Source organism: Pseudonaja textilis, chromosome 1 (assembly GCF_049901715.1).
Source record: "Pseudonaja textilis isolate UNSWEBS1 chromosome 1, rPseTex1.2, whole genome shotgun sequence".
NCBI classification, from domain to species: Eukaryota; Metazoa; Chordata; class Lepidosauria; order Squamata; family Elapidae; genus Pseudonaja; species Pseudonaja textilis.
In genome coordinates, this window is record NC_141990.1 from 133,976,920 (window position 1) to 134,001,899 (window position 24,980).

Here is a 24,980-nt window from a genome sequence, read left to right on the forward strand (position 1 = left end):
CAAGCAGACAAATAGCAGTTCATATAACTGCTGAGACTACAGTGAACATTATATTTAAAAATTGTTTCTCCCAAAACATTCCTGTGCATTTTTTAAAAATAAAATATCAACAAGAAAAAGGGAGAGGAGGAGGAAGGAGAAAGATTTTTCTATGTCTCTTATAATAGACAAAACAGATATGGTGCCAAAGGCTTGCGGTGCCGAAGGTTTAAGAATGTTGATAGGATCCTGGGGGGGAGAGAGGTAATGTTATTTTCCTTATCCCTGATGGTTTGAGGCTACTTTCCAATTAACTGTATTTAGTAAAAACACATATATTGATTATCTAATATGCTAGTTTAATCTTGAGTGTAATTTATTACTCATTGGGTGCAATTGTCTGCAACAGCCATCTACATCTCTGTTATTTCTTATCTAGAAGCCATAATTCCACAAAGACCTTAGGAATGCAAATACACTTGAGTGCAGAAAAGTATGGAGTAGTCACATTTCAGTAACTAGATGCATATACGGGTACACAGTTTTTCATGCTGTAAGGTTAGCTTGCTTTTTTTATAAGAAAAATAGACAGATGAATAGATTGATTGATTTGTAGTTGCTAAGCTGATGCATGCCTTGATTAAATATTGATAGAATAGATCCCAAATTTTATAAAATTGTTTATCATCTTGTTCTCTGATTTCAAATGTCAGTCTACTCATTTCAGCACATTCAAATATTTTCTTAATGATTTCCTCCTGCGATGGTATTTTCTCATTTTTCCAGTTTTTAGCAAATACAATCCTAGCCACTGTTAAGACATTTGCAATCGGGTATTTCAATTCTTTACTATATATTTCAGGTAAAATTCCCAATAAAAATATCTCTGGTTTCAAAACTATATGCTTTTTTGTCCTTTTTTCCAACCATGTGTGGATTTTAGTCCAATATTTTTTAGCATCCGCACAAGTCCACCACATATGGTAATATGAGCCAGGTGTCTGATGACATTTCCAACATTTTTCAGATTTGTTCTTGAACATTCTTGCTATTCTTGTCGGGGGAAATGCCACTTGTAAAACATCTTATACAAATTTTCTTTATATGCTGTTGACATTGTCATTTTATAATTTTGAAACCACAACTTCTGTCATTTCTCTAAATCAATCCCATATCCAAAATTCTTCCCCCAAGCAATCATTGTTTCTTTAACTTGTTCTTCTTCTCGTTTAATTTCTAATAAGTATCCATACAATTTTTAAATCACCTTTTCATTAGTACCTGTCAAAATCTTGTCTAAATCAGTCAGTTTATCGTAGAAACCTTCTGTATTTGCGCATATGAAAACCAATTCATCTTTATACCTTGTTCGTCTAATTTTTGTATAGATTTAAGTTCACCCTTTTCATTTAATATTTCACCATATCTAACTGTTTGTTCCTTTTTATATATTATAGGATAAGAAAATGCTTCAACAGTCAATAGCCAGACTGGAATTTTCAAATAATATTGTCTTTTAGTCTTCTCCCAGTTTAACCACAAAGACTCCTGTATATAATGTCTTCTAAAATACCCCTGTGTTTTAGTTCCTTTATACCATAGAAAAGCATGCCACCCCAACAACAGATCATGTCCTTCTACTGTCAACAATTTCTTTAATATTTCTGTTTAGCACTTCCAAGGTTAACACAAACAACAGAGGTGATAGTGGGCACCCTTGTCTTGTTCCTTTTCTTATATCAATAGAGTCTGTCAGTTCTCCCTCTATCATTACCTTTGCTGTTTGCTTATGATATATAGCTTCTATTGCTTGAATAAATTTTTTAGCAAAGCCCATCTGTTCCAGCTGTAGTAATATGAATCGCCAATTCACATTATCAAATGCCTTCTGTGCATCTAGAAATATCAAAGCCATTTGTTTTTCAGGGTGTGCCTCATAGTATTCCAAAGTGTCCAAGATTACTCTCTTATTATGTTGAATTTGTCTCTTTGGCAGAAATCCATTTTGATCAGGATGGATAAAATTGTTTAAGTATTTTTTAAGTCTTTCCGCCAATATTGAAGCAAAAATTTTATAATCTGCATTTAGTAAGGAAATAGGTCTATAGTTCTTGATTTGTAATGGATCGGCCTCCTCTTTTGGGACAAGTGTAATATAAGCTTCTGACCATGATTTAGGTATCTTCTTCTTTAACATAACTTCATTCATAACTTCTAGAAATGGAAGGTTCAACGATTCTTGTAGTGTTTTATAAAATTCTGCCAGAAGTCCATCTGGGCCTGGTGCTTTCCATTATTTTGCTTCTTGAGTGCTTCAGTTAACTCCATCATTGTTATATTGCTTTCTAACATTGTTTCAATCTCTTTAGATATCTGGGGTAGATTAGCATTCTGTAAATACTGTTTCTTTCCTCATCAATATTCTCTTGTGTGTATAGTTTCCCAAATAGTCTCGTATGATTTCCTTCTTCTCTTTACTACCATAGCAAACTTGGCCTTGGTCATCTATTAATTGCAATATTTTCCTTGATTGTTTCTCCTTTCTCAATTTATATGCTAACCATCTACCTGGTTTATTTGCATCTTCAAAATAGTTCTGTTTAGCACCTCTGATTTTCTGTTTTAATTCTTCTTTTTCTATTAGACCCATTTTATGTTTGGTTATATCCATTTTTAACTTAATGTCCTTTTTCTGTGGCATTTTCTGTAGCTCTTTTTCAAGTCCCTTATACTCATCCTCTAATGCCTTAGAGGCTAGTCTTTTCATGGCATTTCATTTCCTTGTATAGTCTATTATCAAGCCTCTGGCATATGCCTTCATTGTATCCCATACATTCTGAATTTATGTATCTTCTTTTTTGTTTTCTCTAAAGAAGAAAGCCAGTTCTTTCTCCATCCACTGTGTGAAGTCTTTTTCCTTTAAAATAGTATTATTTAACATCCATCTAGATCTTCTTCTTTGTCCTTTCCATTTAATTGTCATTGGATTGTGATCTGCCCAAGTACTTGTTTCAATATTTATTTCTTGAATATTAGCTAACAATTCTGTTGACATCCATATCATATCTATTCTGGACCATGATAAGTGTCTATTTGAGTAGAAGGTGTATTGTTTAGTTTTAACATTTCTTTCTCTCCATGTATCTTTTAAGTTTATTTCATCAACCATTTTAAAAAAAGATTTAGGGAGAGTCTTTCTGTTTTGCTTTGTTGTTTTCTGTGCTGTATAGTCCAGTTTATTACCTACAATTCCATTAAAATCTCCCATCATAACTATATTAGCATAGTCCAGTTCAATTATTTTCATATGTAATTTTTTATAGAATTCTTCTTGATTGTCATTTGGGCATAGATTGCAATCAGGAGTGTTTTCATATTATTGTCCATTATTTCCACCATTAGTATTCTTCCATCGTCATCAGTATAGATCAATTTCGCTGGGACAATATCTTTAATGTATAAAACTACTCTTTTCTTGCATTGTGTAAAAGAAGTAAATATTTTTCCTAATTTTGGCTGTATCAACAGTTGTTCATGTTGCTTTTTGATATGTACTTCTTGTAGGCAGATTATATCAAATTTTAATTTCTCTAATTTATGGAAAGTTTTCCTTCTTTTAACAGCTGAGTTAAGTCCATTTATATTAATTTTAATCAGTTTTTTCTCTTCCATGGTTGTATTTTGTAGTTGGGTTTAGCAGCTCTCATAAATCTTGGTTCACGTTGTTCTTTGGCTTCCACCTTTCCACCTACTGCACCTTCTTCTTTTTCAGGTCGCCATTTGGCAGTCCTCTTGGAATTCAATTAGTGATGTTTCTTTTTCTGCCTCTTCCTCTTTCCCTCCAAAAAATTCTGTGTAAAATGATTCAGCTTTCTCAATTGAGTCAATTCTATGTCTCTGATCTTGCCATGTGAACATTAAACCTTCTGGAATCAGCCATCTATAATTCACTTGTTTTTTAAGTAGCATTTTGGTCAGAAATCGGTATTCTATTCTCATCTGTGATAAGACTCTGGAGAACAGGCACTTTAGAAAATAGCTTGACCCCTTCCTCTCTGTGGCAGCCCCTCAAATATTGGAAGACTGCTGTCATGTCTCCCCTGGTCCTTCTCTTCACTAGACTAACCATGCCCAGTTCCTGTAATCGTTCTTCATATGTTTTAATCTCCAGTCCCCTAATCATCCTGGTTGCTCTTCTCTGCACTTTTTCTAGAATCTCAACATCTTTTTTATAATATGGTGACCAAAACTGGATGTAGTGTTCTAGGTGTGGTCTTACTAGGGCTTTATAGAGTGGTATTAGTATCTCACTTGATCTTGATTGTATCCCTCTGTTAATGCAATTTAGGATTGCATTAGCTTTTTTTGCTGCTGCTGCACACTGTTGGCTCATATTTAGCTGGTTGTCCACTAATATTCCAAGATCCTTCTCACAGTTATTGCTGTTGAGCCTGGTTTCACCCAGTCTATATGTGTACTTTTGTTTTTTATTGCCTAAGTGTAGGACTTTCCTTTTCTCTACACTGAATTTCATTTTGTTAGATATTGCCCAGTCTGACAAGACCCATCTGGATCTTGAGTCTATCTTCTTGGATGTTGGCTATTCCTGCCAGCTTAGTATCATCTGCAAATTTGGTAAGTTCCCCTTCTATTCCCTCATCTCAGTTGTTAATGAATATATTGAAGAGTACTGGGCCTAATACAGAACCTTGTGGCATCCCACTGCTTACTTCCCTCCATGTAGACTTAGATCCATTAAGGACTACTCGTTGAGTATAGTTTGTCAGCCAGTTGCGAGTCCATCTGATGGTGGTGCTATCTATCCCACTTTTTTCTAGCTTACCAAGAAGTAGGTTGTGATATACTTTGTCGAATGCCTTGCTGCAATTTAAATATATTATATTGCTTTGTTGAATGCCTTGCTGCAATATAAATACATTATACATAATATATAATGTATAACACACCTTATATATTATGTCCACAGTATTTTGCTGGTCTACAGTATATTTTGCTGGTATACAGTATACTGTACTCTGTGGGGGGGTGTCCCTCTTTCTCTCACGCATCTGGACTGAGTTGCCTTTTACTCCTTTAAAATGTACCCATCTGTCCTGGGAATTCATCTCTCATTCCATCACACTTATGCTGGAAATGGAGAACCAGTTTAGTGTAGTGTTGAAGGTATCAGACTAGAAACTAGGAGACTGTGACTTCTAGTCCCACCTTAGATGTAAAGCCATAAAGCCAGTGGTCTAGTCACTATCTCTTAGCCCTAGGAAGCAGGCAATGACATAGCGCTTTGGAAAAACATTGCAAAAATAATTGCAGGGATTTATCCAAATAAATTCTAAGAATCAGACATGATTGAATGGAAGAAAAAACAACTGGACATAGTTAATCCTTGAATAATTATCTTGGAAATTTGAACAGTAATTTTATTTATTAAGCAGGTTAAAGTAATTTCACAAGAGTTTTAGGGAGCACCCTACATCAAATGCAAAGCTTATATTTGTACAAAAAGGGGAACATTCTGTTTCGTTTGATGTGTGCTTTTTATATAAAAGGAAAGAGTCTTATTTTTGAGCGGGAAAGAGGGCTGGACTGCATGTGTTGATTGTTTTAGAAATTGCTAATGAAAGTTTGATCAAACTGAGAACTGACTTTCATACTACTATAAATATTTAAATTTGCACATGATATAACTGTACTGTATATCAAATTGATGATAGGAACATTCCATCATGAACTTTACAGTTTTTAGAGAATTTTATGTCCAGTATCTCTCTATTATTTTTTGATAATTGCGCTTACTTTTGGAATATGTAATTTTAGTTTATGTTTCAATTAATTTTCTTTTATGTACGTTTTAAAATCTTCATATCTTTGCTGTTCCTGGTGTACATTGAGGTATAGATTTATTTATTTGGATTTATTAGAAACATCAGATTGTATTGAAATACTTATATCCCATCTATAAATATTTAAATACATGGTTAATTTTAAAATAATAAGATTAACAAATAAAAGATGCCCTTGGCAACAACTAATGTTGTTACTCTGCTTTACTGTTAGAAGTAGAATTGAAATAACCTCACTTTTCATTCTGCAATCCTATTAACGTTTCCAGATGACGAATTGTGTAATTGTCCTGTGTGTTTCCTCGAATTTTCAAATAATTCTGTTTTTCCACTGGTAATTTTCCAGTGTTTATTCAGCACTTTTTAAAAACCATCTTTCTTTCCAAAAAAATAAAATAAAATAGAGAAGGCTTTATCTTGAACCAAAAAGAGGTCACTGCTAAATTCTACTTTGGAAGAACAGATCAAGTTAATTCTTTTATTATTGGTATGTTCATTTTTCTAGTTATACTTCTGCTCTTTAGCTAAGTTGCTTGTGGGATTTTCTTTTGCTGGTGCCGAAATATCTCAGACAGTTTGAAGGGGAAAATACGGAGATAAAATCTAACAGAGGATAATGCCTTTTGGTTTCCAGCCTTATTATTCACCACAACAACACAAATAACTTCATTTTTTTAAAAAAAATCTAAATCTCTATTCAGACTATTGGTATGTAAGGTTTACAAAGGATGAGGATGAGCTTATGACATATACAAAATCTGTAAAAGATGGGCAAAAAGAAAAAAGAAACAGGAAAAATGTTAACACATTATTCCGTGGCTTGTTTCCCCTCAAGATAGTGTCTTGCAGACAAATCAATTAGGCTGAACTTTACCATGTGTGAAGGAGTTCGTGTTACACAGAAGAAAAAACAGAAAAGCAAATAAAGGATTTTTTTCAAGGAAGGAATAACCAGAGAGAGGGAAAGGGTGAAAGAGACAAAGGATATAGGCACCTAAATTGCTTTCAGAATCATTTCTTCTGATACAATTTAAAAAATGATCTTATACTGTACTAAGGCAAATTGGAATACTGATAGCCTCAAAGTAGTTTTGAGGGTTTTCTATTTTTGATCTTACTTTTACTCTCCTTTTTTTGGCAGCCATCTCTCCAGATAGTTCTTAATTTTAAAAAATCTGTGACTGAATCCAGAACTTCTTGCAAATTACATTAAAGGTAGACCTCAACTTACAACAATTCATTTAGTGATAGTTCAAAGTTACAACAGCACTGAAAAAAGTGACTTATGACCGTTTTTATACTTATGACCACTGCAGCATCCCCGTGGTCATGTTATGAAAACTTGGATGCTTGGCAACAGACTCATATTTATGACGGTTGCAGTGTCCCAGGGTCATGGAATCCCTTTTTATGACCTGATAAGCAAAGTCAGTGGGAAAGTCAGATTCATTTAACACCATGAAACTAACTTGATAACTGCAGGTAATAAAATGGGGCAAAACCCACTTAACAAATGTCTCACTTAGCAACAAAAACTTTGGGCTCATACAGTCATACATCGAGGACCACCTGTATTTAGTGCTATTTGGGGGCAGTTTTTTCATTAACAAAAGCCATTTGGACCTATCTTGAGATTAACTGTGACACAATTTACACCTGGGGGGCGCGGGGGGGGGGGGGAGGCCAGATACCGGAAAAATTCTGTCAGTCTTAAAACCCTTGGATTTGGGGCAAGCACTATGGAGTGTGTTTAAGATCCTAAAGCAAAGCAGAAAAAGAGGAGATGAGTAGAAAAAAAGCAGAAGGAATTGACTTTGCTAGCTAGAAATTACCGAAGTCCAACAATGTGGTGAGCACTAACTTAGTCTTATTCCTACACATTAGATTTTCACAGTAGCATCTTTACTTTGGTATATAACACTGCTCAGTTTAAAAGTGAGATCTTTTTTTCCAAGTAATTAGTTCTGTAACGAATGTAGGTGTGGAAGGGGAGAACAAGTCCCATTTCTGTTCTTGACTTCCATTTTCCCACTAGATTTTCCAATCTAGACACCTAATAGTGATGATGTGGGCATCAGTTCATCTACAGCACTTCCATTAGTTTCATTCAACACCCAACTTTATCAAGGGTCAGAAATTAAGCATGGCTAGCTGGTCATACATGGATGGGAGACCACTAGGGTTAGAGGCTAAATGGGAAAATTGGGCTATAGTGAACCACTTTCACATTGTTGTAAAGCCTGGGTGAGTCTCTGTAATCACCAGAAGTTTGAATTTAATCCAGGCCTTTGCCTTTGCCTGATGCATCCAATGTGTTTTCTCAGGAAGACATGATCTGTTTTCCTGGCAAAGGCCCTCTTCGTTTGTTAAATAATCGGCCTAATTTATATTGCATGCTATTGGAAAAGAAAGAGCTTGTTTAAGTATGATTCATCATGATCAGCTACCTTAATTGCATTTTTTTTTCTTGTTCCTCGGTCAAAGTGACCTTGTATACGTTTTTAAAATTACCATTCAATGTTCTGCTGAAAGTTTGAGTAATAGATTTAGCAAACAAACAATATTTATATTTTGTAGACGTATGCCATAGCCTACATTGTTGTCTTCCAGGTGTCTTTTTCCATGATTTTGCAGTTGCCAGCAGGGCCAGGCATTTCTATAGTAAGCTTTAATAGATATTTTAAGTTATTTTAATTACTCTGCGATGCTATCCTAAGTGAAATGGAGTGGTTGGTTGGCAGAGAGCTATAAGCAAGTAGTGGCACTTCTGTTTCACTCAATGTCCCATGAGGTTATACTGGACAGGATATGTGTTTCCATGCTTATAATTCTCTCTTGCCCTTCCTGTTACTACAAACCCCAGATCCTGGATCAGGAAGGGGAAGGGGATTGAACTTGACAGGCTGGGCTGACCGGCCTTGTTTTTCTACCAAGCAGAATTCCAGAAAGGTAATCCTCAACTTACAGCTGTAATTGAACCTGGAATTACAATTGTTAAGTCATGCTGATAGTTAAGGGAGTCCTCCTGCAACTGACTAGCTTTTATAATTTCTTTTTTGTGACAGACGTTAAGCAAACATAGTGGTAATGAAGCAAACCCATTGTTCATGATGGGCCTTTTTTTGTTGAAAGCCAGAAGTAAACACCAGTTTTCAACAACAACAAAAAAGTCATAAATCAAATAATGTGACTGAGAGACACTACAAACACCCAGAAATACAGGGTGATTATTGAAGAACCAAAATGTGTTCATATGATCACAGGAGAGTGGGGGGTGTTGAAACTCTAAATCCAGGTTGTAAGTACCTTTGGGGGAAGGTTCATTATAACTTTGAATTGGTCATTAAACAAGGATGGGTGTTCTGGACTAGCAGGCTTAAAAGCCTGCAATTCGGATTGGTCCGCTAGCAGCGGGTCGTGATTGGTCGCCTCAGACTGATCCGATTGGCTAGTTAGCGGGCTGCCGCGATTGGACTAACCAAGCGCGGCAAACTCAAATCGCTGTCATTGGCTGCCTAGCCGCAGCCAGCCCTATATAAGGGGCTGCTGCGGCTAGGATATTTCGCTCAGATCTGAAGTCACTAATAAAGAGCTGTTGTTGCTATCTGAGTCTTGTCTCCGTTCTTGGACCCATCCTCCCAGACTTAACACTGGCGACGAGGATGGGATTCGGAGACAGCAGAGCCTACTGAGCACTCGCAGAAGATTGACAGAGCACGTGGCTGACAGCGCTCAAACGTCAGCGAAATGGCCAGCAGCGCTATACCACCCGCCCCGTTCGATCCAGCCAGCGAGGACTGGGACTCATATATGGACAGGTTTCAAATGTTCCTGGAGTCCAACAATCTTAAGGACGCTACGCCCAGCAAAAAACGAGTAGTTTTCCTGACGCATTGCGGACCCGCTGTCTTTAAGATGGCCAAAGCACTTGCAAAACCAGCTGAAGTCAAAACGATGGACTGGGATACCCTTGCTCCCATCCTTCGCAACCATTACTCCCCAACAGTGCCAACTCTCATTCACAGACACGAATTTTACCAAAGAGATCAACGTGAAGGTGAGAGCATTGGGGATTTCGTGGCTGACCTAAGGAACTTGGGCGGGTTGTGTGGCTTCGCCAATCTAGAAGAAGCCATGCGGGATCGAATTGTCCTTGGCCTAAGAGATCCAACAGTCCAGAGCAAGATCATGGCCAAGGGAGACATCTCCCTCGCAGATTCCATAGCAGATGCCACTGCAGCTGAAGCCACTCGTAAATCAGCAGCACGAATGTGCCGGGCAAATGGGGCCAGCCGCCAACTCACCAACGATACAGTGACACCATCAGAAAAATACATGTCAGCCACCCATCACAAGGACATCGAATCCTTGTCAGACAGTGAAGAGGAAGAAGTCCACAGACTCCAGTCAGAACGTGAGCAATGAGACCAGCGGGGTCATAAATCGAACTACCAATGCGCCGGGTGCGGTGGGAACCACCCACGATCCGAATGCAGATTCCTAGACGCCATCTGTCGTTCTTGTGAGAAACGAGGGCATATTGCTAAGGTATGCAGAAACAAAAGAGGCTCCAGCCCCCGATGGAGAGGAAACAGCCCCCAAAAAACTGATGGCACCCCCACCACAAATAGGGACCGCCCAAGCAACCAGTGGAACCAGTACAACAGACCCCGAAGGTTTACTGGTGCACCCAGACGGGAAGAAGCACATCAGACTATCACCATCGGCCACGCTTCATCATTGGATGCCAAAAAAATCTGTGTAGAAGTCACCATCGAAAATCAACCGTGCATCATGGAAGTAGACTCCGGGTCTTCCCTATCCATGGTCTCCTGGAAAACTCTTAAGCAGCTGATTCCCAACATTCGCCGCTGAGACCTCAGCAACCAGAGACTCATATTAAAGGACTACCAAGGCAACCGGATTCCAGTTGCTGGCACCGGTCATTTCCAAGTTTCTTTCAAGGGCCACACTGCAATACTACCACTCACCATTGTTGATAGAGACCGACCTAGCCTACTGGGCCTACAGTGGTTTGCACCATTAGGAATCGGAATGGCAGGCATCAACCATACTGAAGACGAAGACTGGGAAGTGGCCCTCGTCCAGGATTTCCAAGAAGTTTTCAGCGAAAATTTAGGCAAGTACAAAGGGTCCCCTATCTCATTTAATCTCCACCCTGACATCGCGCCCATTCGCCTAAAACCACGCCGAGTTCCTTTTGCTCTCAAACCCAAAATTGACGAGCAACTGGACAAACTAATTGTACAAGGCATGTTAGAACCCATTGATCACGCCCGATGGGAGACACCAATTGTCACTCCAATAAAACCTGACGGGTCTTTGAGAATCTGTGGGGACTACAAGGCCACCCTCAACCACGCGCTGCAGCAGAGCGCCTATCCGGTACCAGTCATCCAGCATCTCCTACATTCACTTGGGGATGGCAGAATATTTGCAAAGCTTGACCTAGCCCAAGCTTATCAACACTTGCCAGTAGATGCCGAAACTGCCGAAGCCCAAACTATAGTTACACACAGAGGTGTGTTCAAATGTAACAGGCTCCAGTTTGGAGTCAGCGTAGCACCAGGCATTTTTCAAAACCTGATGGAGAGACTATTGCAGGGCATAAAAGGGGTTGTGCCCTATTTCGATGACGTATTAATAGCCGCCCCAGCAAACAGTCAATTAGAGAAACAGCTAAGAACAGTCCTACAAAGGTTCAAAGACGCTGGCCTCAAGGTAAAAAAGGAAAAGTGCCAGTTATGCACTGAAAGGGTTGAATTTCTTGGTTACCTCCTTGACAAACAAGGAATTCACCCTACAGAAAAGAAATTGGCAGCCATCAAAAATGCCCCAAGACCAAAAAACAAAACAGACCTTCAAGCCTTCCTGGGACTCATTAACTTTTATAACATTTTCCTACCCCAAAAGGCAACCGTCGCTGAACCCCTTCATAGACTTCTCGATAAAAAGGCTTCCTGGATTTGGGGACGACGGGAGGAACATGCCTTTCAACAAGTAAAGGACCTTCTAACTTCAGATGCAGTGCTCATACAATATAACGAAACACTCCCATTGACCGTGACTTGTGACGCCTCACCTTTTGGGGTGGGGGCCATCCTGAGCCACGTCCTACCAAATGGCACTGAGGCACCTATTGCATTTTTTTCAAGAACCTTGTCAAAAACAGAAAGGAACTATAGCCACCTAGACAAGGAAGCCCTTGCCAAAAGGTTCCACGAGTATGTGTATGGGAGATCATTTTCCATCATCACAGATCATAAACCATTACTTGGCATCCTGGCAGGCGACAAACCTACTCCACATATTCTGTCCCCTAGAATGACACGGTGGTCCGAGTTCCTAGCTGCCTACGACTATCAATTGAAACATCGCCCAGGGAAAACCATTCCTCATGCAGATGCTTTGAGCCGCTCTCCACTACCCGAATTGCAAGATGACCCAGCTCCCACACTACCAATACTACAAATTGAGACGATTCCCTCACCTCCACTAACAGCACAAGACATCGCATTAGAAACCAAAAAGGACTTATGCTTGGCACGAGTTCTTGGCTGGGTGGAGAGGGGATGGCCAGAAATCGAGCCCAACGAAACCTTTAAACCCTTCAAGAACAGACAAACAGAACTCTTCTCACAAAGAAGGTGCGTATTACGGGGAGACCAAGTGGTCATACCAGCAAAACTACAAAAGAAAGTTCTACAATTACTGCACGATGGGCACCCGGGCATCGTACGTATGAAAGCGCTGGCAAGGAGCTACGCCTGGTGGCCAGGTATGGACAAACAAATTGAAACCTGGGTTGCCACCTGTAGCAGATGCCAAGAGACACGCTCGGCCCCACCAAAAGCTCCACCAGCCGAATGGGAAACGCCGAGAGATCCCTGGTCGCGCATTCATATCGACTTTGCGGGACCTACAAAAGGGCATACTTTCCTAATAACAGTAGACGCATACTCTAACTGGCTCGAGGTTAATAAAATGAAGACAACCACCACAGATGCAGTCATCAAGAAATTGAACAGACTTTTTGCAACGCACGGCCTACCCGATGTTCTGGTATCCGACAACGGCCCCCAATTTACTGCTTTAGCTTTCGAACAATACTTAGCAGACCGAGGCATCCGACATGCTTTGACATCGCCGGCTCACCCAGCGGCGAATGATAGAGCTGAACGAATGGTTCAGTTCACACAAAAAAACTCTACAAAAAATGGAACAAGGTAACATCCACGATAAAGTCACTAGGATGCTCCTTCTCCAGCACATCACACCAAACAGCATGACCAACAAGAGCCCAGCTGAACTTCTGATGACCAGGAAACTCAGATCGCCTCTAGACTGCCTGCACCCTGCTTACACCCTGGGAAAACCCCTGGGTTCCAGCAGCAAGCACCGCGTTTTTAAGGTAGGAGACCCTGTATTTGCAAAAAACTTTTCAGGGGACCCCCTGTGGATCCCTGTCAAAATAACTCAGATCACAGGCCCCCGCTCCTACTGCCTAGTAACCACAGATGGGAGAGCGTGGAAACGCCACATTGACCAGCTACACTCCAGGCTGACCACATCTCCCATCAATGACCCCAACCACGAAACCAGAGGGGGAGGGGAAACCGTGGGTTCTGGAATAGAACCAATATCTGGCCTAGAAGAACAAACCCCACGATCCCCACACCCAAACCTACAATACTCACCAGCTGAAGTAGAGCCTTGGCAAACGGACGTTTCACCTAGAAGCAGCAGCCGAGCAGGTTCAGCGAGCCCTGGGAGCCCAAGCAGTAGCAACAAAGCGGGTGACTCCACCATCCCGAGGTCACCAGATGGGAGTCACAGCTATGGAACCGGCTCACCATCCCAGGCAATCCCAGCAAGCAGCCCGTCAGAACCCGAGACTGAACACAGACATTTGGAACTACGCAAGTCAGGTAGACAGGTGCGAAGACCCGCCTACCTGCGAGACTACATAACCCCACCCCTTAGACGGAATCTAGAGGGGAGGGGTGTTCTGGACTAGCAGGCTTGAAAGCCTGCAATTCGGATTGGTCCGCTAGCAGCGGGTCGTGATTGGTCCCCTCAGACTGATCCAATTGGCTAGTTAGCGGGCTGCCGCGATTGGGCTAACAAAGCGTGGCAAACTCAAATCGCTGTCATTGGCTGCCTAGCCGCAGCCAGCCCTATATAAGGGGCTGCTGCGGCTAGGATATTTCGCTCAGATCTGAAGTCACTAATAAAGAGCTGTTGTTGCTATCTGAGTCTTGTCTCCGTTCTTGGACCCATCCTCCCAGACTTAACAATGGGTATAATCTGTATGGGTATAATCTGTATGGGTATAATCTGTTCTGGTAGGCTTTTAATTTGCTGTATAGGGCCTTAAATCCTTAAATATTGGCCAATGATTTTTCAACATCTTAATTATAACTATATATAGTTATAGGATATAATTAGTCTTAATTATGACTGCGGCAGCGTGGAAGCTTCCAAGTAAAATATGGCTTCCATATTCCATATTCCAACATTGACACTTTCTCTCTTTCTGGCTTTGGTGACCTATTCACTGGTAGGGAAGCTCATCTTTATAGCCAGTCTGTCTCTTCCAGCATCAGAGGTGGACAACTTTGAAAAAAGGCCATCTTGAATATTGGAAGACCACTTGTAGACCGAAGCCTTAGTGAGAGTTGAGGGTTTTGTTTATAATAATTTTTGTAGGGATTTTTGTTCAGGTTCATGCATTTCCAAGTCAAAACGGGAAAAAAACAGTTCTGTACATTTTCAGCAGTCATGGATGGAAAGGCTCTAGTCTAATTGCTTGCTTTTTTTTTTCTTGACTTCCAAGTGTTGTTATGATTTTGAAAAGTACCATATTAATATTGTAATAGCTGTGACATAAAATTTACACTAAAGCAAGGGTGAAAGTGAGAATTCAAAAGATGAGATTTAATATACTGATTAAGAAAAATAAAAAGGAGGAAAAAAGGTGTAAGAAAAAGCTTTCAAGCAGCCCCCCCCCCCTTTGTTGCTGTTTTCTTACTCCTCCCTCCCCTCCCCCATAGACTAACTGGTACCTCAGTATTTTTATAGTACCATATGCTTCAAATTTCTAAATCTTCCAGTGGATGCATTTCAAGACCTCTTCAGCCCCAAAATCTCAACTTCAATTGTACAGGGATAGGTGGGGATTCTCTGAAATCAGTCTTTGCATGGAGCGGCCAGAGCTCTCCAAAATCTCCGCTGCTTTATAATTTTTCGTGATAGATAAAACAAATATATAGGAACATCACCCAAAGGAAGTGGTGCGGTCACTTTCTGTGGAGGGGATGAATAGCTCTCCTCAGGGAAGTCTTTACATGGATTCCTCTGCTAAACAGGAAATTGACGTTGAAGGCCTAAGGGCTCCCAATTCTATGATAATGTTAACTAATTAACATAAAAGGCTAGGCTTGCTTTTTGGCGGACCGCCCCAGACATGCCATTCAAGGACCAAATAGCAGGCTCTTCCATTTTGCTCCATTCTGTTTGGTTTGCCTCCCCTGTGGTCCTTCTGTGTCATCAAAAAGAGTTGTTTAAAACAGGCACACTTCCAGCTAAGGGAGACCTTTAGCAAAATCCGTAGCTTGCAAAGCATAGCCTTCTTCCATCCAAAAGGCTGTGTAGGGAGCTGGGAGGGGTTGATATTAACTGTGGTTTAGACTGACAGTCTGGTAAGCACCCGACTAGGAACAAGATGACCCAGTGCAACACTTCAGCGTTAATAAGAATTAAGCTGAGGTAAGCAAGTGTGGTTATGGGGGTGGGGAAAACATTGCTCTTTATTATCTACCCCCTCTTGCGCCAAAATTATTTGAGACCAAATTACTGAGTTGTGGCGCAGGCCTTATTTTGTTTCCGTTGCAAACAGAGATAACTGAATCCTTCCTCTGTTGTGCTGTCACAGAAGAATGTTTGTGTCAGGGTGACCTGACCAACGCTTGCTGTTTCCAGAGGCTTACTCAGTCAGGCTGACAGCCTCCTCTGCTCTGAATCAAAGAAAGACAAACTCAGTGAAGCCAATGCTGGCACGGTGGGAGCAGTGTCAGAAGCTGGGATTAGCCACCTTTGCAAAAGGCTAACTGGCAAGGCTTTGCTTGCTTGTGTTGATACAAGGACAGGATTGACTTGCAAGGGGTAAATCGGAAGTTTCGCCTCTCTAAGGTATAGTAGATCTTCGCTTTGTGCAAGGCAAACCCGTTAATGGTTCTTCAGGTGCCACTAATATTTTCAGATCCAGCAAAGAACAAAGTTACAACGCCTAGAAGTAGATTAAATCAAGCTATGGTCACCACTATTAATTTTCACTAGACTTCCTGCAGGCCCAATTTGTGTATGTGTGCGCGCGTGTGTGCACGCTTCTTAGATATCTTATTATTTAGAGGTCTTAAGCATGTGCTCTCAGTTTGAGAAAGTAAATATTTTGAAGGAAAAGACCAAAGTCTGTCAAGCCCATTGTACTTTGCAAGAAGTTCAGCTACCAGCAGGTTATAGGAAGTGTACTGGAATTTTTCTAGTGATATTTTTCCCAATCTTGACTTTCATAGGACTACAATAGTTCAAAATGCACAGGCACTGTTATACTGGCACAAGAAGCAGCATATCATTTGAGTCTCCACCAATTTATTTTAAAGATCTGTTAGGAATAGTAGTCATTTCAAAATTACTCACAGAAACCTTAGTGTCTTGCTTGGCTATATATAGTAGGAAAAACCCCCATAATATTTTAAGTCACAGGGCAGTCTATTGTATTCAAAAAGGAATGTTTTGACTTTTTAAAAACCTAATCCTTTTCTTTCATCCTGTGATTCTGTGGTTTAGATCCATTTAAAAACAGATAAAATATAATTAAGGAAGATTTTTTTCCCTGAGCCTCCCCTCACTCTCTTTGTCTTTATACAGTTTTATCTGCAACTTGTCTGTATTAAATAACATTGAATTTGTGTGCAGAAATGTCCCCCCCCCCCATTTAAAACTTTACTTTCAGGAGAAATTTGCACAGTTTATACCTCTGTGATCCTGATAATTTATTTTTTCAGTTGATAATTTGTCTTTTTGCTTACAGAGCATATCCGGATTTAATAATATGTCTCCCTTACAGAATTAAGTTTACTTTTCATGGCCCTTCACATGCATCTTTTCTCAAAATTGAAGCCTCTTGGGTCTTTGGAACCACAGAATTATAATTCCCATGTAAAATGTGTGTTCATGGGAAATTGTGATAGGTAATTTCAAACTGGCATTTTTATATTTTCCATGGGCTCTTTGAGCATATGTGTGAAAAATTCAACAGACTAGCTAATGCACCTAGGTCAAATTCATTTTATACAGAAGACTTGGTGCCAATTGGATCTTCAGCACTCTTGTTCTGTGTTAAAAATATAAGTAATAAAGCCTAGGAGTACAAATTAAGTTAATATCAGCACGTTTCTCATTTTGAATTATTTTTGTCTGTATGAAAGATTAGTTAAACGTAAGGAGAAAAAGACCAAAAAGCACTCAAATGTGAGAAAATCTGTAATATACCAGATGAAGCATCTTATGAATGTTATATTTCATTTATAACAAAATAATATTTTAATAATTTTTATTAGATCAGGGTTCTTTTATTCAAACAATTCTCTTTGCTGCAACTGCATTTAAGTCTTGCTTCCCATAAATGCATTATGGTGCTAAATACTGTATTAGCAGATGAATAATTGTAAGTCAGTTTCATTTGTCTCAAGAATTTAGAAATTCAACAAAATAATTAAAAAAGAACTGCATTCAAAATTTCACTATTTAAAACAATGTCATAGCTTGTAATTGTAAGTGTTAATAACATAGACTTTATGAATATGGCTGGCTAGCTTGTACTGATAATTTTCTTTCGGAGCCATTTTTTCTGTTTAGTATAATATGTTACGCTATAACATGGTTTATTTGGTCCGTTACTTTGCATTTTATGTTAACCCAGCTAATTGTGCTGTATTTAATAAACTATACAATAAACCACCACACCACATAGTGTGCTATGTAAAATTTGTTTAATTATAGTGTCTCTCACTTGGTTTTAGCTTATTTGAGTTAAGCAGAATTTACTCATGGATAAATGAATGTAGGATTGCATCTTTTAGTGTAGAAAAGCATTATTATTTAGGAGAAGGGAACTGGAAATGCTGCATGAGAAATCATCAAACCTTGCTTGTGTTATATTGATTGCTTTTTGGCATATAGGGCTGGATAGTACCAGAGTTTTCTGCTGGAGAATGGTTCAAAAGTTCTGCCCAGAAGACTTGTATTTAAACTTAAATCTAAATTGCTATCTGTTAAAGCTAAGTTAAAGCTAAGTACACTTAGGTTGCATTAGAGTCTATGGACAAACTTTGAATGTGACATACTTTAAATTGCCCTTTTTTTTTTTTTTTCAAAAGCAGGCTGAACACTTTTCAGAGTGATACTAAATCTTGTCAGTATAGAAGAGACAGTGATGTAAATGCCATGGAAAGAGTTAAGACCACCTCTCCTCCCATGTATACAAATACATGTTTTATAACTTCCTTAAGTCTTTCCTTTCCAGATGTTTCTCTGCCATGATTTTAGACAGCAGTGCTCATTTAGGAGTAATGGGCATTGTCCTCCAATCCATCTGGAAAGACACCAGTTTAGAAAGACTACTGATTAATATAGACACGGATTTGTTTTTTATTTGCAATTGCTTAAAAAGCTCTGCTTATGAAAGCAACTTCGGGTTTAAATTCGGATGGAATGCAGTCCTTTGGTTAGTACCCACAGGATATGTCTGAGAGAGCCAAAGCTTTTTTTATTTTCTAAAATGGATTTAAAGTTTATGACTTCAGATATTTCCTCTTTGTCTTTATTGGCTATCATTTTCTACCCTGCTTAGGATTTCTATAACTACTTCATAGTCTTTAAAGTGTGCTGAGACTTTTAAATATAGTTTGAGGATAAATATATTTAAATCAGAAGTTGTTAATCTAATAAAAATCCCACAGGGAGATGGAGAAGGTCAAAATAATATCTGGGATAGAAAATCCAGTTTGTGAATCTGGATTAAGTAGATGCTGTTGACTCATGAACAGCAAACCATAGTAATAGAAGTTACACCTGCAGCTTTTATGAGATCCTGTAAGGAAAACTTATAAATCTGCATTAAAATACATTGTTTCCTGTAGGTGTGGAAAGACAAGGACAAGATGTAATTCTTCTGTCTAATGTATTTATTGCCACATCGTATATTACACTGTGGGCCACAGTGGTGTTTCACTACTTAATGGTAAATTGATTTGAAAATTATTCTCCAGGGCTGAAGGGATAAAATAAAGAACAAAGGCTAATATTAGAATGTCAGTGCTCATTTCTCAACAAAATTAATGGATCAACCTAGTTCAACAATGCTTCTTGCTGAAAATGTAATGCTAGAATGGGATACTGTTGAAAAAAACGTTTCTGGACAGGTTTTTTCCCCCTTTCTGCAAGGAAAACCGAATAGGAATTGGCTGCTACTGAAGGACTTCCCAGCAGCCTAACACCTACATTTTCTTTTGAAAATCAACATTTTGGTCAAAATGTCATTTAATTGGCAACGGTCTCTAGTATAGTAGCTCTTCTCAGCTTTGTATAGCTCAAATTTGGAGTGTCTTTAATTTTTAGATTATTTAATGGAGATTGGATTTTCATTGTTAACAATGTAGTAGACTATTGTCATCGGTTTGTATTTTATTTCTCTCTGCTAGCCCAGTTGATGTTTACTGCTTCATCTCCATGTAGAACAGAAAACTGAGCTACGGAGTGCTATGTGATTTACTGATCCCTGCCACAATCATTCAGAGGTATCCTAATGCCTAATCAATTTATTCCTGCCTCCTGCTTCAATTGCACTGCTGAATCAATTAACTTAAAACACATTTAACAAGTGAGGGATTTTTGCCTACGCATGTTTGCCATGATGAGAATGGCAGTGAACTGGGGTGCCAGTTTCTTTGATTTAGATCACCATATAAGAGCACAATTGACAAGTTAATTGACAAAAGACATGCCTTGCAAACATAACGCTCCAGCTCCAAAGTGAATAAATAATATTATGGATTAGCACAATGAATGAATGTAGCCACAGAATATAGATTAGAAAGCTCCTAACAGAAATCAGCCACAGTGCTAATTTCCATAGGCAAGCAGCCTTCACCCTTGACTTTTATAAACCCCATTTGCTACATGGGAGAATGGGTGCTCATCTATACTACAATAAAGATTTTAGTGAAACTATGAAGCATTTTGAGTACTTACCTTTGTATGGTATATGTCTTATATAGGCTGTTTATTATGTACTGGCATTGAAAATACGGTTGTAAGATCTTAATGTCAAATGTCTGCAAATATGTAAAAGGTAAGTAATAGTGAACCAATGTAGATGATCCCTTAGTTTTATTTATTTAAGCATTTGAAATTTCAGCTTCTTAAATATAGGGGCTGTTTCATATAATAGTAATTCTGTTGTCCAAGATTCAATCTTAAAAGAGTTATACAGATTTTATTGGGGTTTTTTTTGCATAGGATTCTAAGAATGCTTTGTTTATTTCATGCATACAGTGCTAACTATTAGGGACATTCTTGTCCCTTGCTTTGCTTATTTTATGCATACTATAGTTTACGTGGCATATCCTCTCTGAAATATGAACAGATTAGAACTCATCTAATACTTTCAGCATTTTGTACAAGTGTATCTTTAAGAAAGCTACAAGTAAACAATTTATATTATTGCAGATGTACACTATACACATTTTATAGTAGTTGAGCTTAATCATGTAAAGCTTATTTTTTAAAAAATCTCAATCCTCAATATGTAGATGTTTGCACAGTTAAAATTCATCCTGGTGTGCATATTTAAAGCAATATTGTGTGAATTTGAATAAACTAATGTTAGACAGCTCAGTTAGATGTCAGTACCTAGCCAATCTTGGCTGATCTCAAAAAACTAAACAGAAATGGACTTCTGGGATAGGAAATATTGCATCTTTCCTGACAGATCTCAAGAAATGCCGGTTCTTTAAGCTAGACATGGAAGTTGAAAAAAAAATCTTTGTAGAAGAATGCAGTGTCAAACCATTTCTGTTTTGATGCAAAGATAATAATATGGACATGAATGTCAAGTTCAACTCAAGGAAAATTCTTTCTCTCTCTGAAAGCCAGTGTGCTGCAGGAATTTGGGTGTTGAAACTAGGAGCCGGAAAAGCCAAGATTTAGGCCTTTTTTTTAGCATAGAAGCCAGAGGGGTGACTTGGCCCTGCAATTCTCTCTCAACAATAAATTTTAAAAAAATCTATTTGACACCCCCCCTCCCTACCAGCATAGTAGTTTACAGTCCATTACTGAAGCTTCACATAGAGTTGTCATCATTCTATAACTGTATGTATATTGATGTTTTTTGAGAACTTCTTTTTGGCAATATTCCCAAAACAATTGGTCTATTTTTCCAGTTTTGGGATTTGCCCCCAAGCCTGCCAGTGTTTCCCTTTTGTCAGCTAATGGTGCTGGTTGTTTGGGCTGCATAAGGGACAACATATTTAGCTTAAACATTTGAAAGGGAGGGAATGGATTTACTTACAGCATTTTTCATAGTGGCTCCATCATCTGTTCAGGAAGAATAGAATAGAATAGAATAGAATAGAATAGAATAGAATAGAATAGAATAGAATAGAATAGAATAGAATAGAATACTTTATTGGCCAAGTGTGATTGGACACACAAGGAATTTGTCTTGGTGTAAATACCCTCAGTATACATAAAGAAAAGGTACATTGGTTAAGAATCAAGAATCATAACGTACAACACTTAATGATAGTCATAGAGTACAATCAACAATCAAATCATACAAGGAAACATTCAAGTGGGAGGGGATGGGTGTTAAGGAGTGGTGAGAAGATTAACAGTAATAGTAGTATATACTTTGTAAATAGCTGAACAGTGTTGAGGGAATTATTTGTTTAGCAGAGTGATGGCTTTCGGGAAAAAAACTGTTCTTGTGTCTAGTTGTTCTGGTGTGCAGTGCTCTATAGCATTGTCTTGAGGGAAGGAGTGTACAGTTTATGTCCAGAATGTGAGGGGTCTGTAAATATTTTCACAGTCCTCTTTTTGACTCATGCAGTATACAGGTCCTCGATTGAAGGCAGGTGGGTAGTAATTGTTTTTTCTGCAGTCCTAATAGTATAGGAACAGCTCCACCAGCCATGTCACTAACATTTGTATGTCTACTGGCCTTACTCTGTTTAGAAATGTGAAATGGGCATGTGTATTTTGGGGTTTTTCAATAAAACCTTCCAGTCTTATATACAGATACCTAAGCTGATCACCATGTTTGCAGTTACCTTTCTTGTTCACCTATGTGAAGATGCTAGAGATATGAATTCAAACCTGCCCTTGCTTATATTTGGTGAATGTGTATTTATTTGGGGCAAAGTAGGAAAGAGATCTAAATAGTACTTTTGAAACCCAAACTGTAAGAGTAAGTTGTCCTGCTCATCTGATGTTAACATGTACTTTAGGTGTTTTTACAGTATATTGAATAGGAATGGAACTGCTGTTTTCTTTATACAAGTTTGTAATCACATGAAGATTTTTAGCCCACATATTTTAGAGCAGTTGAGAAGAGCAAGCTTGTTTTTTCACTCCCAGTTTGGTTAGTTCAGATTACACGGGAAACCATTACATTTTAAACTGCAGAGGATTAAGCAACGAGAAATAAATTGCTCGTCCTCACATGAGATGTTTCCTTTTCTAACTTGAATAAAAAATAGGGTGTTGTATGTTTTTTTTTAATCCAGATGTACAGCCTCGTAAAACAGGCTATGGCAGTTTTATGAGGCTGTACAAACGTAGTTCCCTTTCAAAAACCAAATTAAGTTGGTTAAGAGTTGTGGTGGCTGAATTTGAATTTGACATCCATGCCTCTACTGGAAGCAGCGCCACCACGGTGACTCACTTCTTTTTATCATCTGTTTCTTCACTTTGCAGACCATAAAAAAATGGGGCCACAATAAACTAAATTTGCTGGAGTCTGCTTCTCTCTACCTCACAAAATTCTACTTTAGGCATGAAAGAAAAAGAAAGGACAAACAGTTGGTGTTTTCCTAACATGATAGACTAATAGCTTGGTAATTTCCTGTGAATGGGTTATAGCCAGAATTATCTGAAAAAAATCACAGTTGGGAAAAGCTGATCACCATGTTTGTAAATTGTCATCCTGTAATCCTTCAACATGGCATCGCCACTACCTTCAGCAGGTATCAGCTCTCGTGTGAGTTTCTTCTCCCTATCCTTTTATGATCGTGAAGTATTAGAAAAATACTCTGTGTTCTCCTTAGACAAAGTTTATATAGAACTCCTCCATGTTTGTTCTGCAGCAAGTACTAAAGTGCTGGGATTCCATTCATCCATTGCTATGGGGAGATCAGCCTTTCTCTTTCCCTACTTCCAGCTAGCTGGAGTTTTTTGAATAGAGGTAGTCGGTTCTGATCATTGTTTGGAATTTCACAGACATTCGAAACAGCCTCCCCCACCTCCCCTTGTGTCTGAGAGCTCCTAAAAGACATAAATGTGATACAGAGTTCAATAGCGCAAGAAAATGAGGCCCACCGGCCTGCCAAACTTCTGGGTGCCATTTTATGACCTGGCTGGCACATTCATGGCCACCAACATATATCTTTCTGCCTCTTGGACTGTTAAACAAGAGCTGTCCCAAATTTTTATATCATGGAAGTGCAGGCAAGTGCTTTGATGTTGTCATTAACACGGTTTGTGCTCCAGCCAGCTGCTTCCTGGGCCCGAAGTCAATGCAGACGATGTTGGATAATTACCATGTCTGGAATTTATTTTTATTAGGTCTTCTCCAAACTTGGAAATGGTAAAAGGTAAAATGAATCCAGTGAGCTCTTCATATCTAAGGGCTGCCCTGCACACATTGGTTGCCTGATAGTCTTCCAACAGTTCTGTGAGATAGTTTAGGATGAAAGTGAGGTGAACCTCCAAAGTTGTGGCTGGACTTGAACCTGTGTCTGCTTAATTCTAGTCCAGCACCTTAACCACCCTGACTCAGTGTTTAAAAGAAAGGATGCCCCGTTCACTTTGATACCCTGTGCACTTGAGACCACATGAACAACACCCTGTTAAGATTGCCTCGAAAGTCTTTCCAGAGGCTCCTTCCACTTGAATACACCTTTGACTCCTCAACAAGAAACAGTGTTGTTGTGCTGCTGTGAGGAGCTTGGCAAGTGCCTCACCTTTACACGCAGAAGGTGGCCAGGGCTCATCCAACTGGCCAAACCATGAGCTAGTTGTGGCCATGCCCTTTCTTTATTCTCTCATTCTGCTTATTGGTCACTGCAAGAAAAAAAAAAAGTAAGCCACAAACAGGGTGTCCATTCACAGCTTGGCAAATATGCCTTTCACAGCACCTGGGAAATAAATTGGAGGATGGTGGCCAAGTACCACAATGCCTTTACCTCAGGAGGGAAGAGCAACTCCCCAAAGGGGAAGAGAATGGTGATGCTGTGATTTCCACCAGTGGAAACTAACTTTGCAGTGGTTCCGCTAAGTCAGTGATTGGCTCAGTGTGTCAAAAATTGAGAAAATTCAGAAAATGCCTAACTTGACTCGACAGGGATATCCCTTCCTCCTTCCCTCCCTTCCTTCCTTTCTTCTTTCCATGCTACTCTCAAGAAACTGATATATGTTCATTTAAAAAAATAGTACAGTCCAAAACATGTATGGTGCTATATATTATATAAGAAAATTTCAAATAATTACAAAGAATAAAATATGAGTAAACAAATTCATTTTTAGAGGCTCTGGAGGCCATGCAAGAACAGACTTCATTCTCATATGGCCTCTACAGCCTCCAAAAATCACCTCAGAATAGGGTGTGCTTTTGAGAATAATTGGGTTGGTGAATGCTAGCATGTCACTCAAAACATCAGCATCATAGGTTCACCATCACTGCTCTAAGCTAATGATCTTCTGAAGATCAGTGGCAAGGGGTGTGAAGTGCTTTGGAAATCTGGCTATGTTGTGCAGATGGGCAAGAATGATTCTGATCCT

At 39.1% G+C, this 24,980-nt stretch overlaps 1 protein-coding gene across 1 annotated transcript; it reads left to right on the plus strand.

The window, feature by feature from the left end:
• Positions 1 to 9,425: 9,425 nt before the first annotated feature.
• On the plus strand, positions 9,426 to 10,412 carry LOC148127823 (uncharacterized). The gene has a single exon (XM_087917274.1). It carries the CDS (start codon positions 9,588 to 9,590, stop codon positions 10,263 to 10,265), a length of 678 nt encoding a protein of 225 aa, XP_087773400.1. The 5' UTR covers positions 9,426 to 9,587; the 3' UTR covers positions 10,266 to 10,412.
• Positions 10,413 to 24,980: the final 14,568 nt, after the last annotated feature.

Excerpts from the sequence above, each read along its gene's own strand:
- LOC148127823 (XM_087917274.1), top strand. The coding sequence starts at position 9,588 with ATGGCCAGCAGCGCTATACCACCCGCCCCGTTCGATCCAGCCAGCGAG.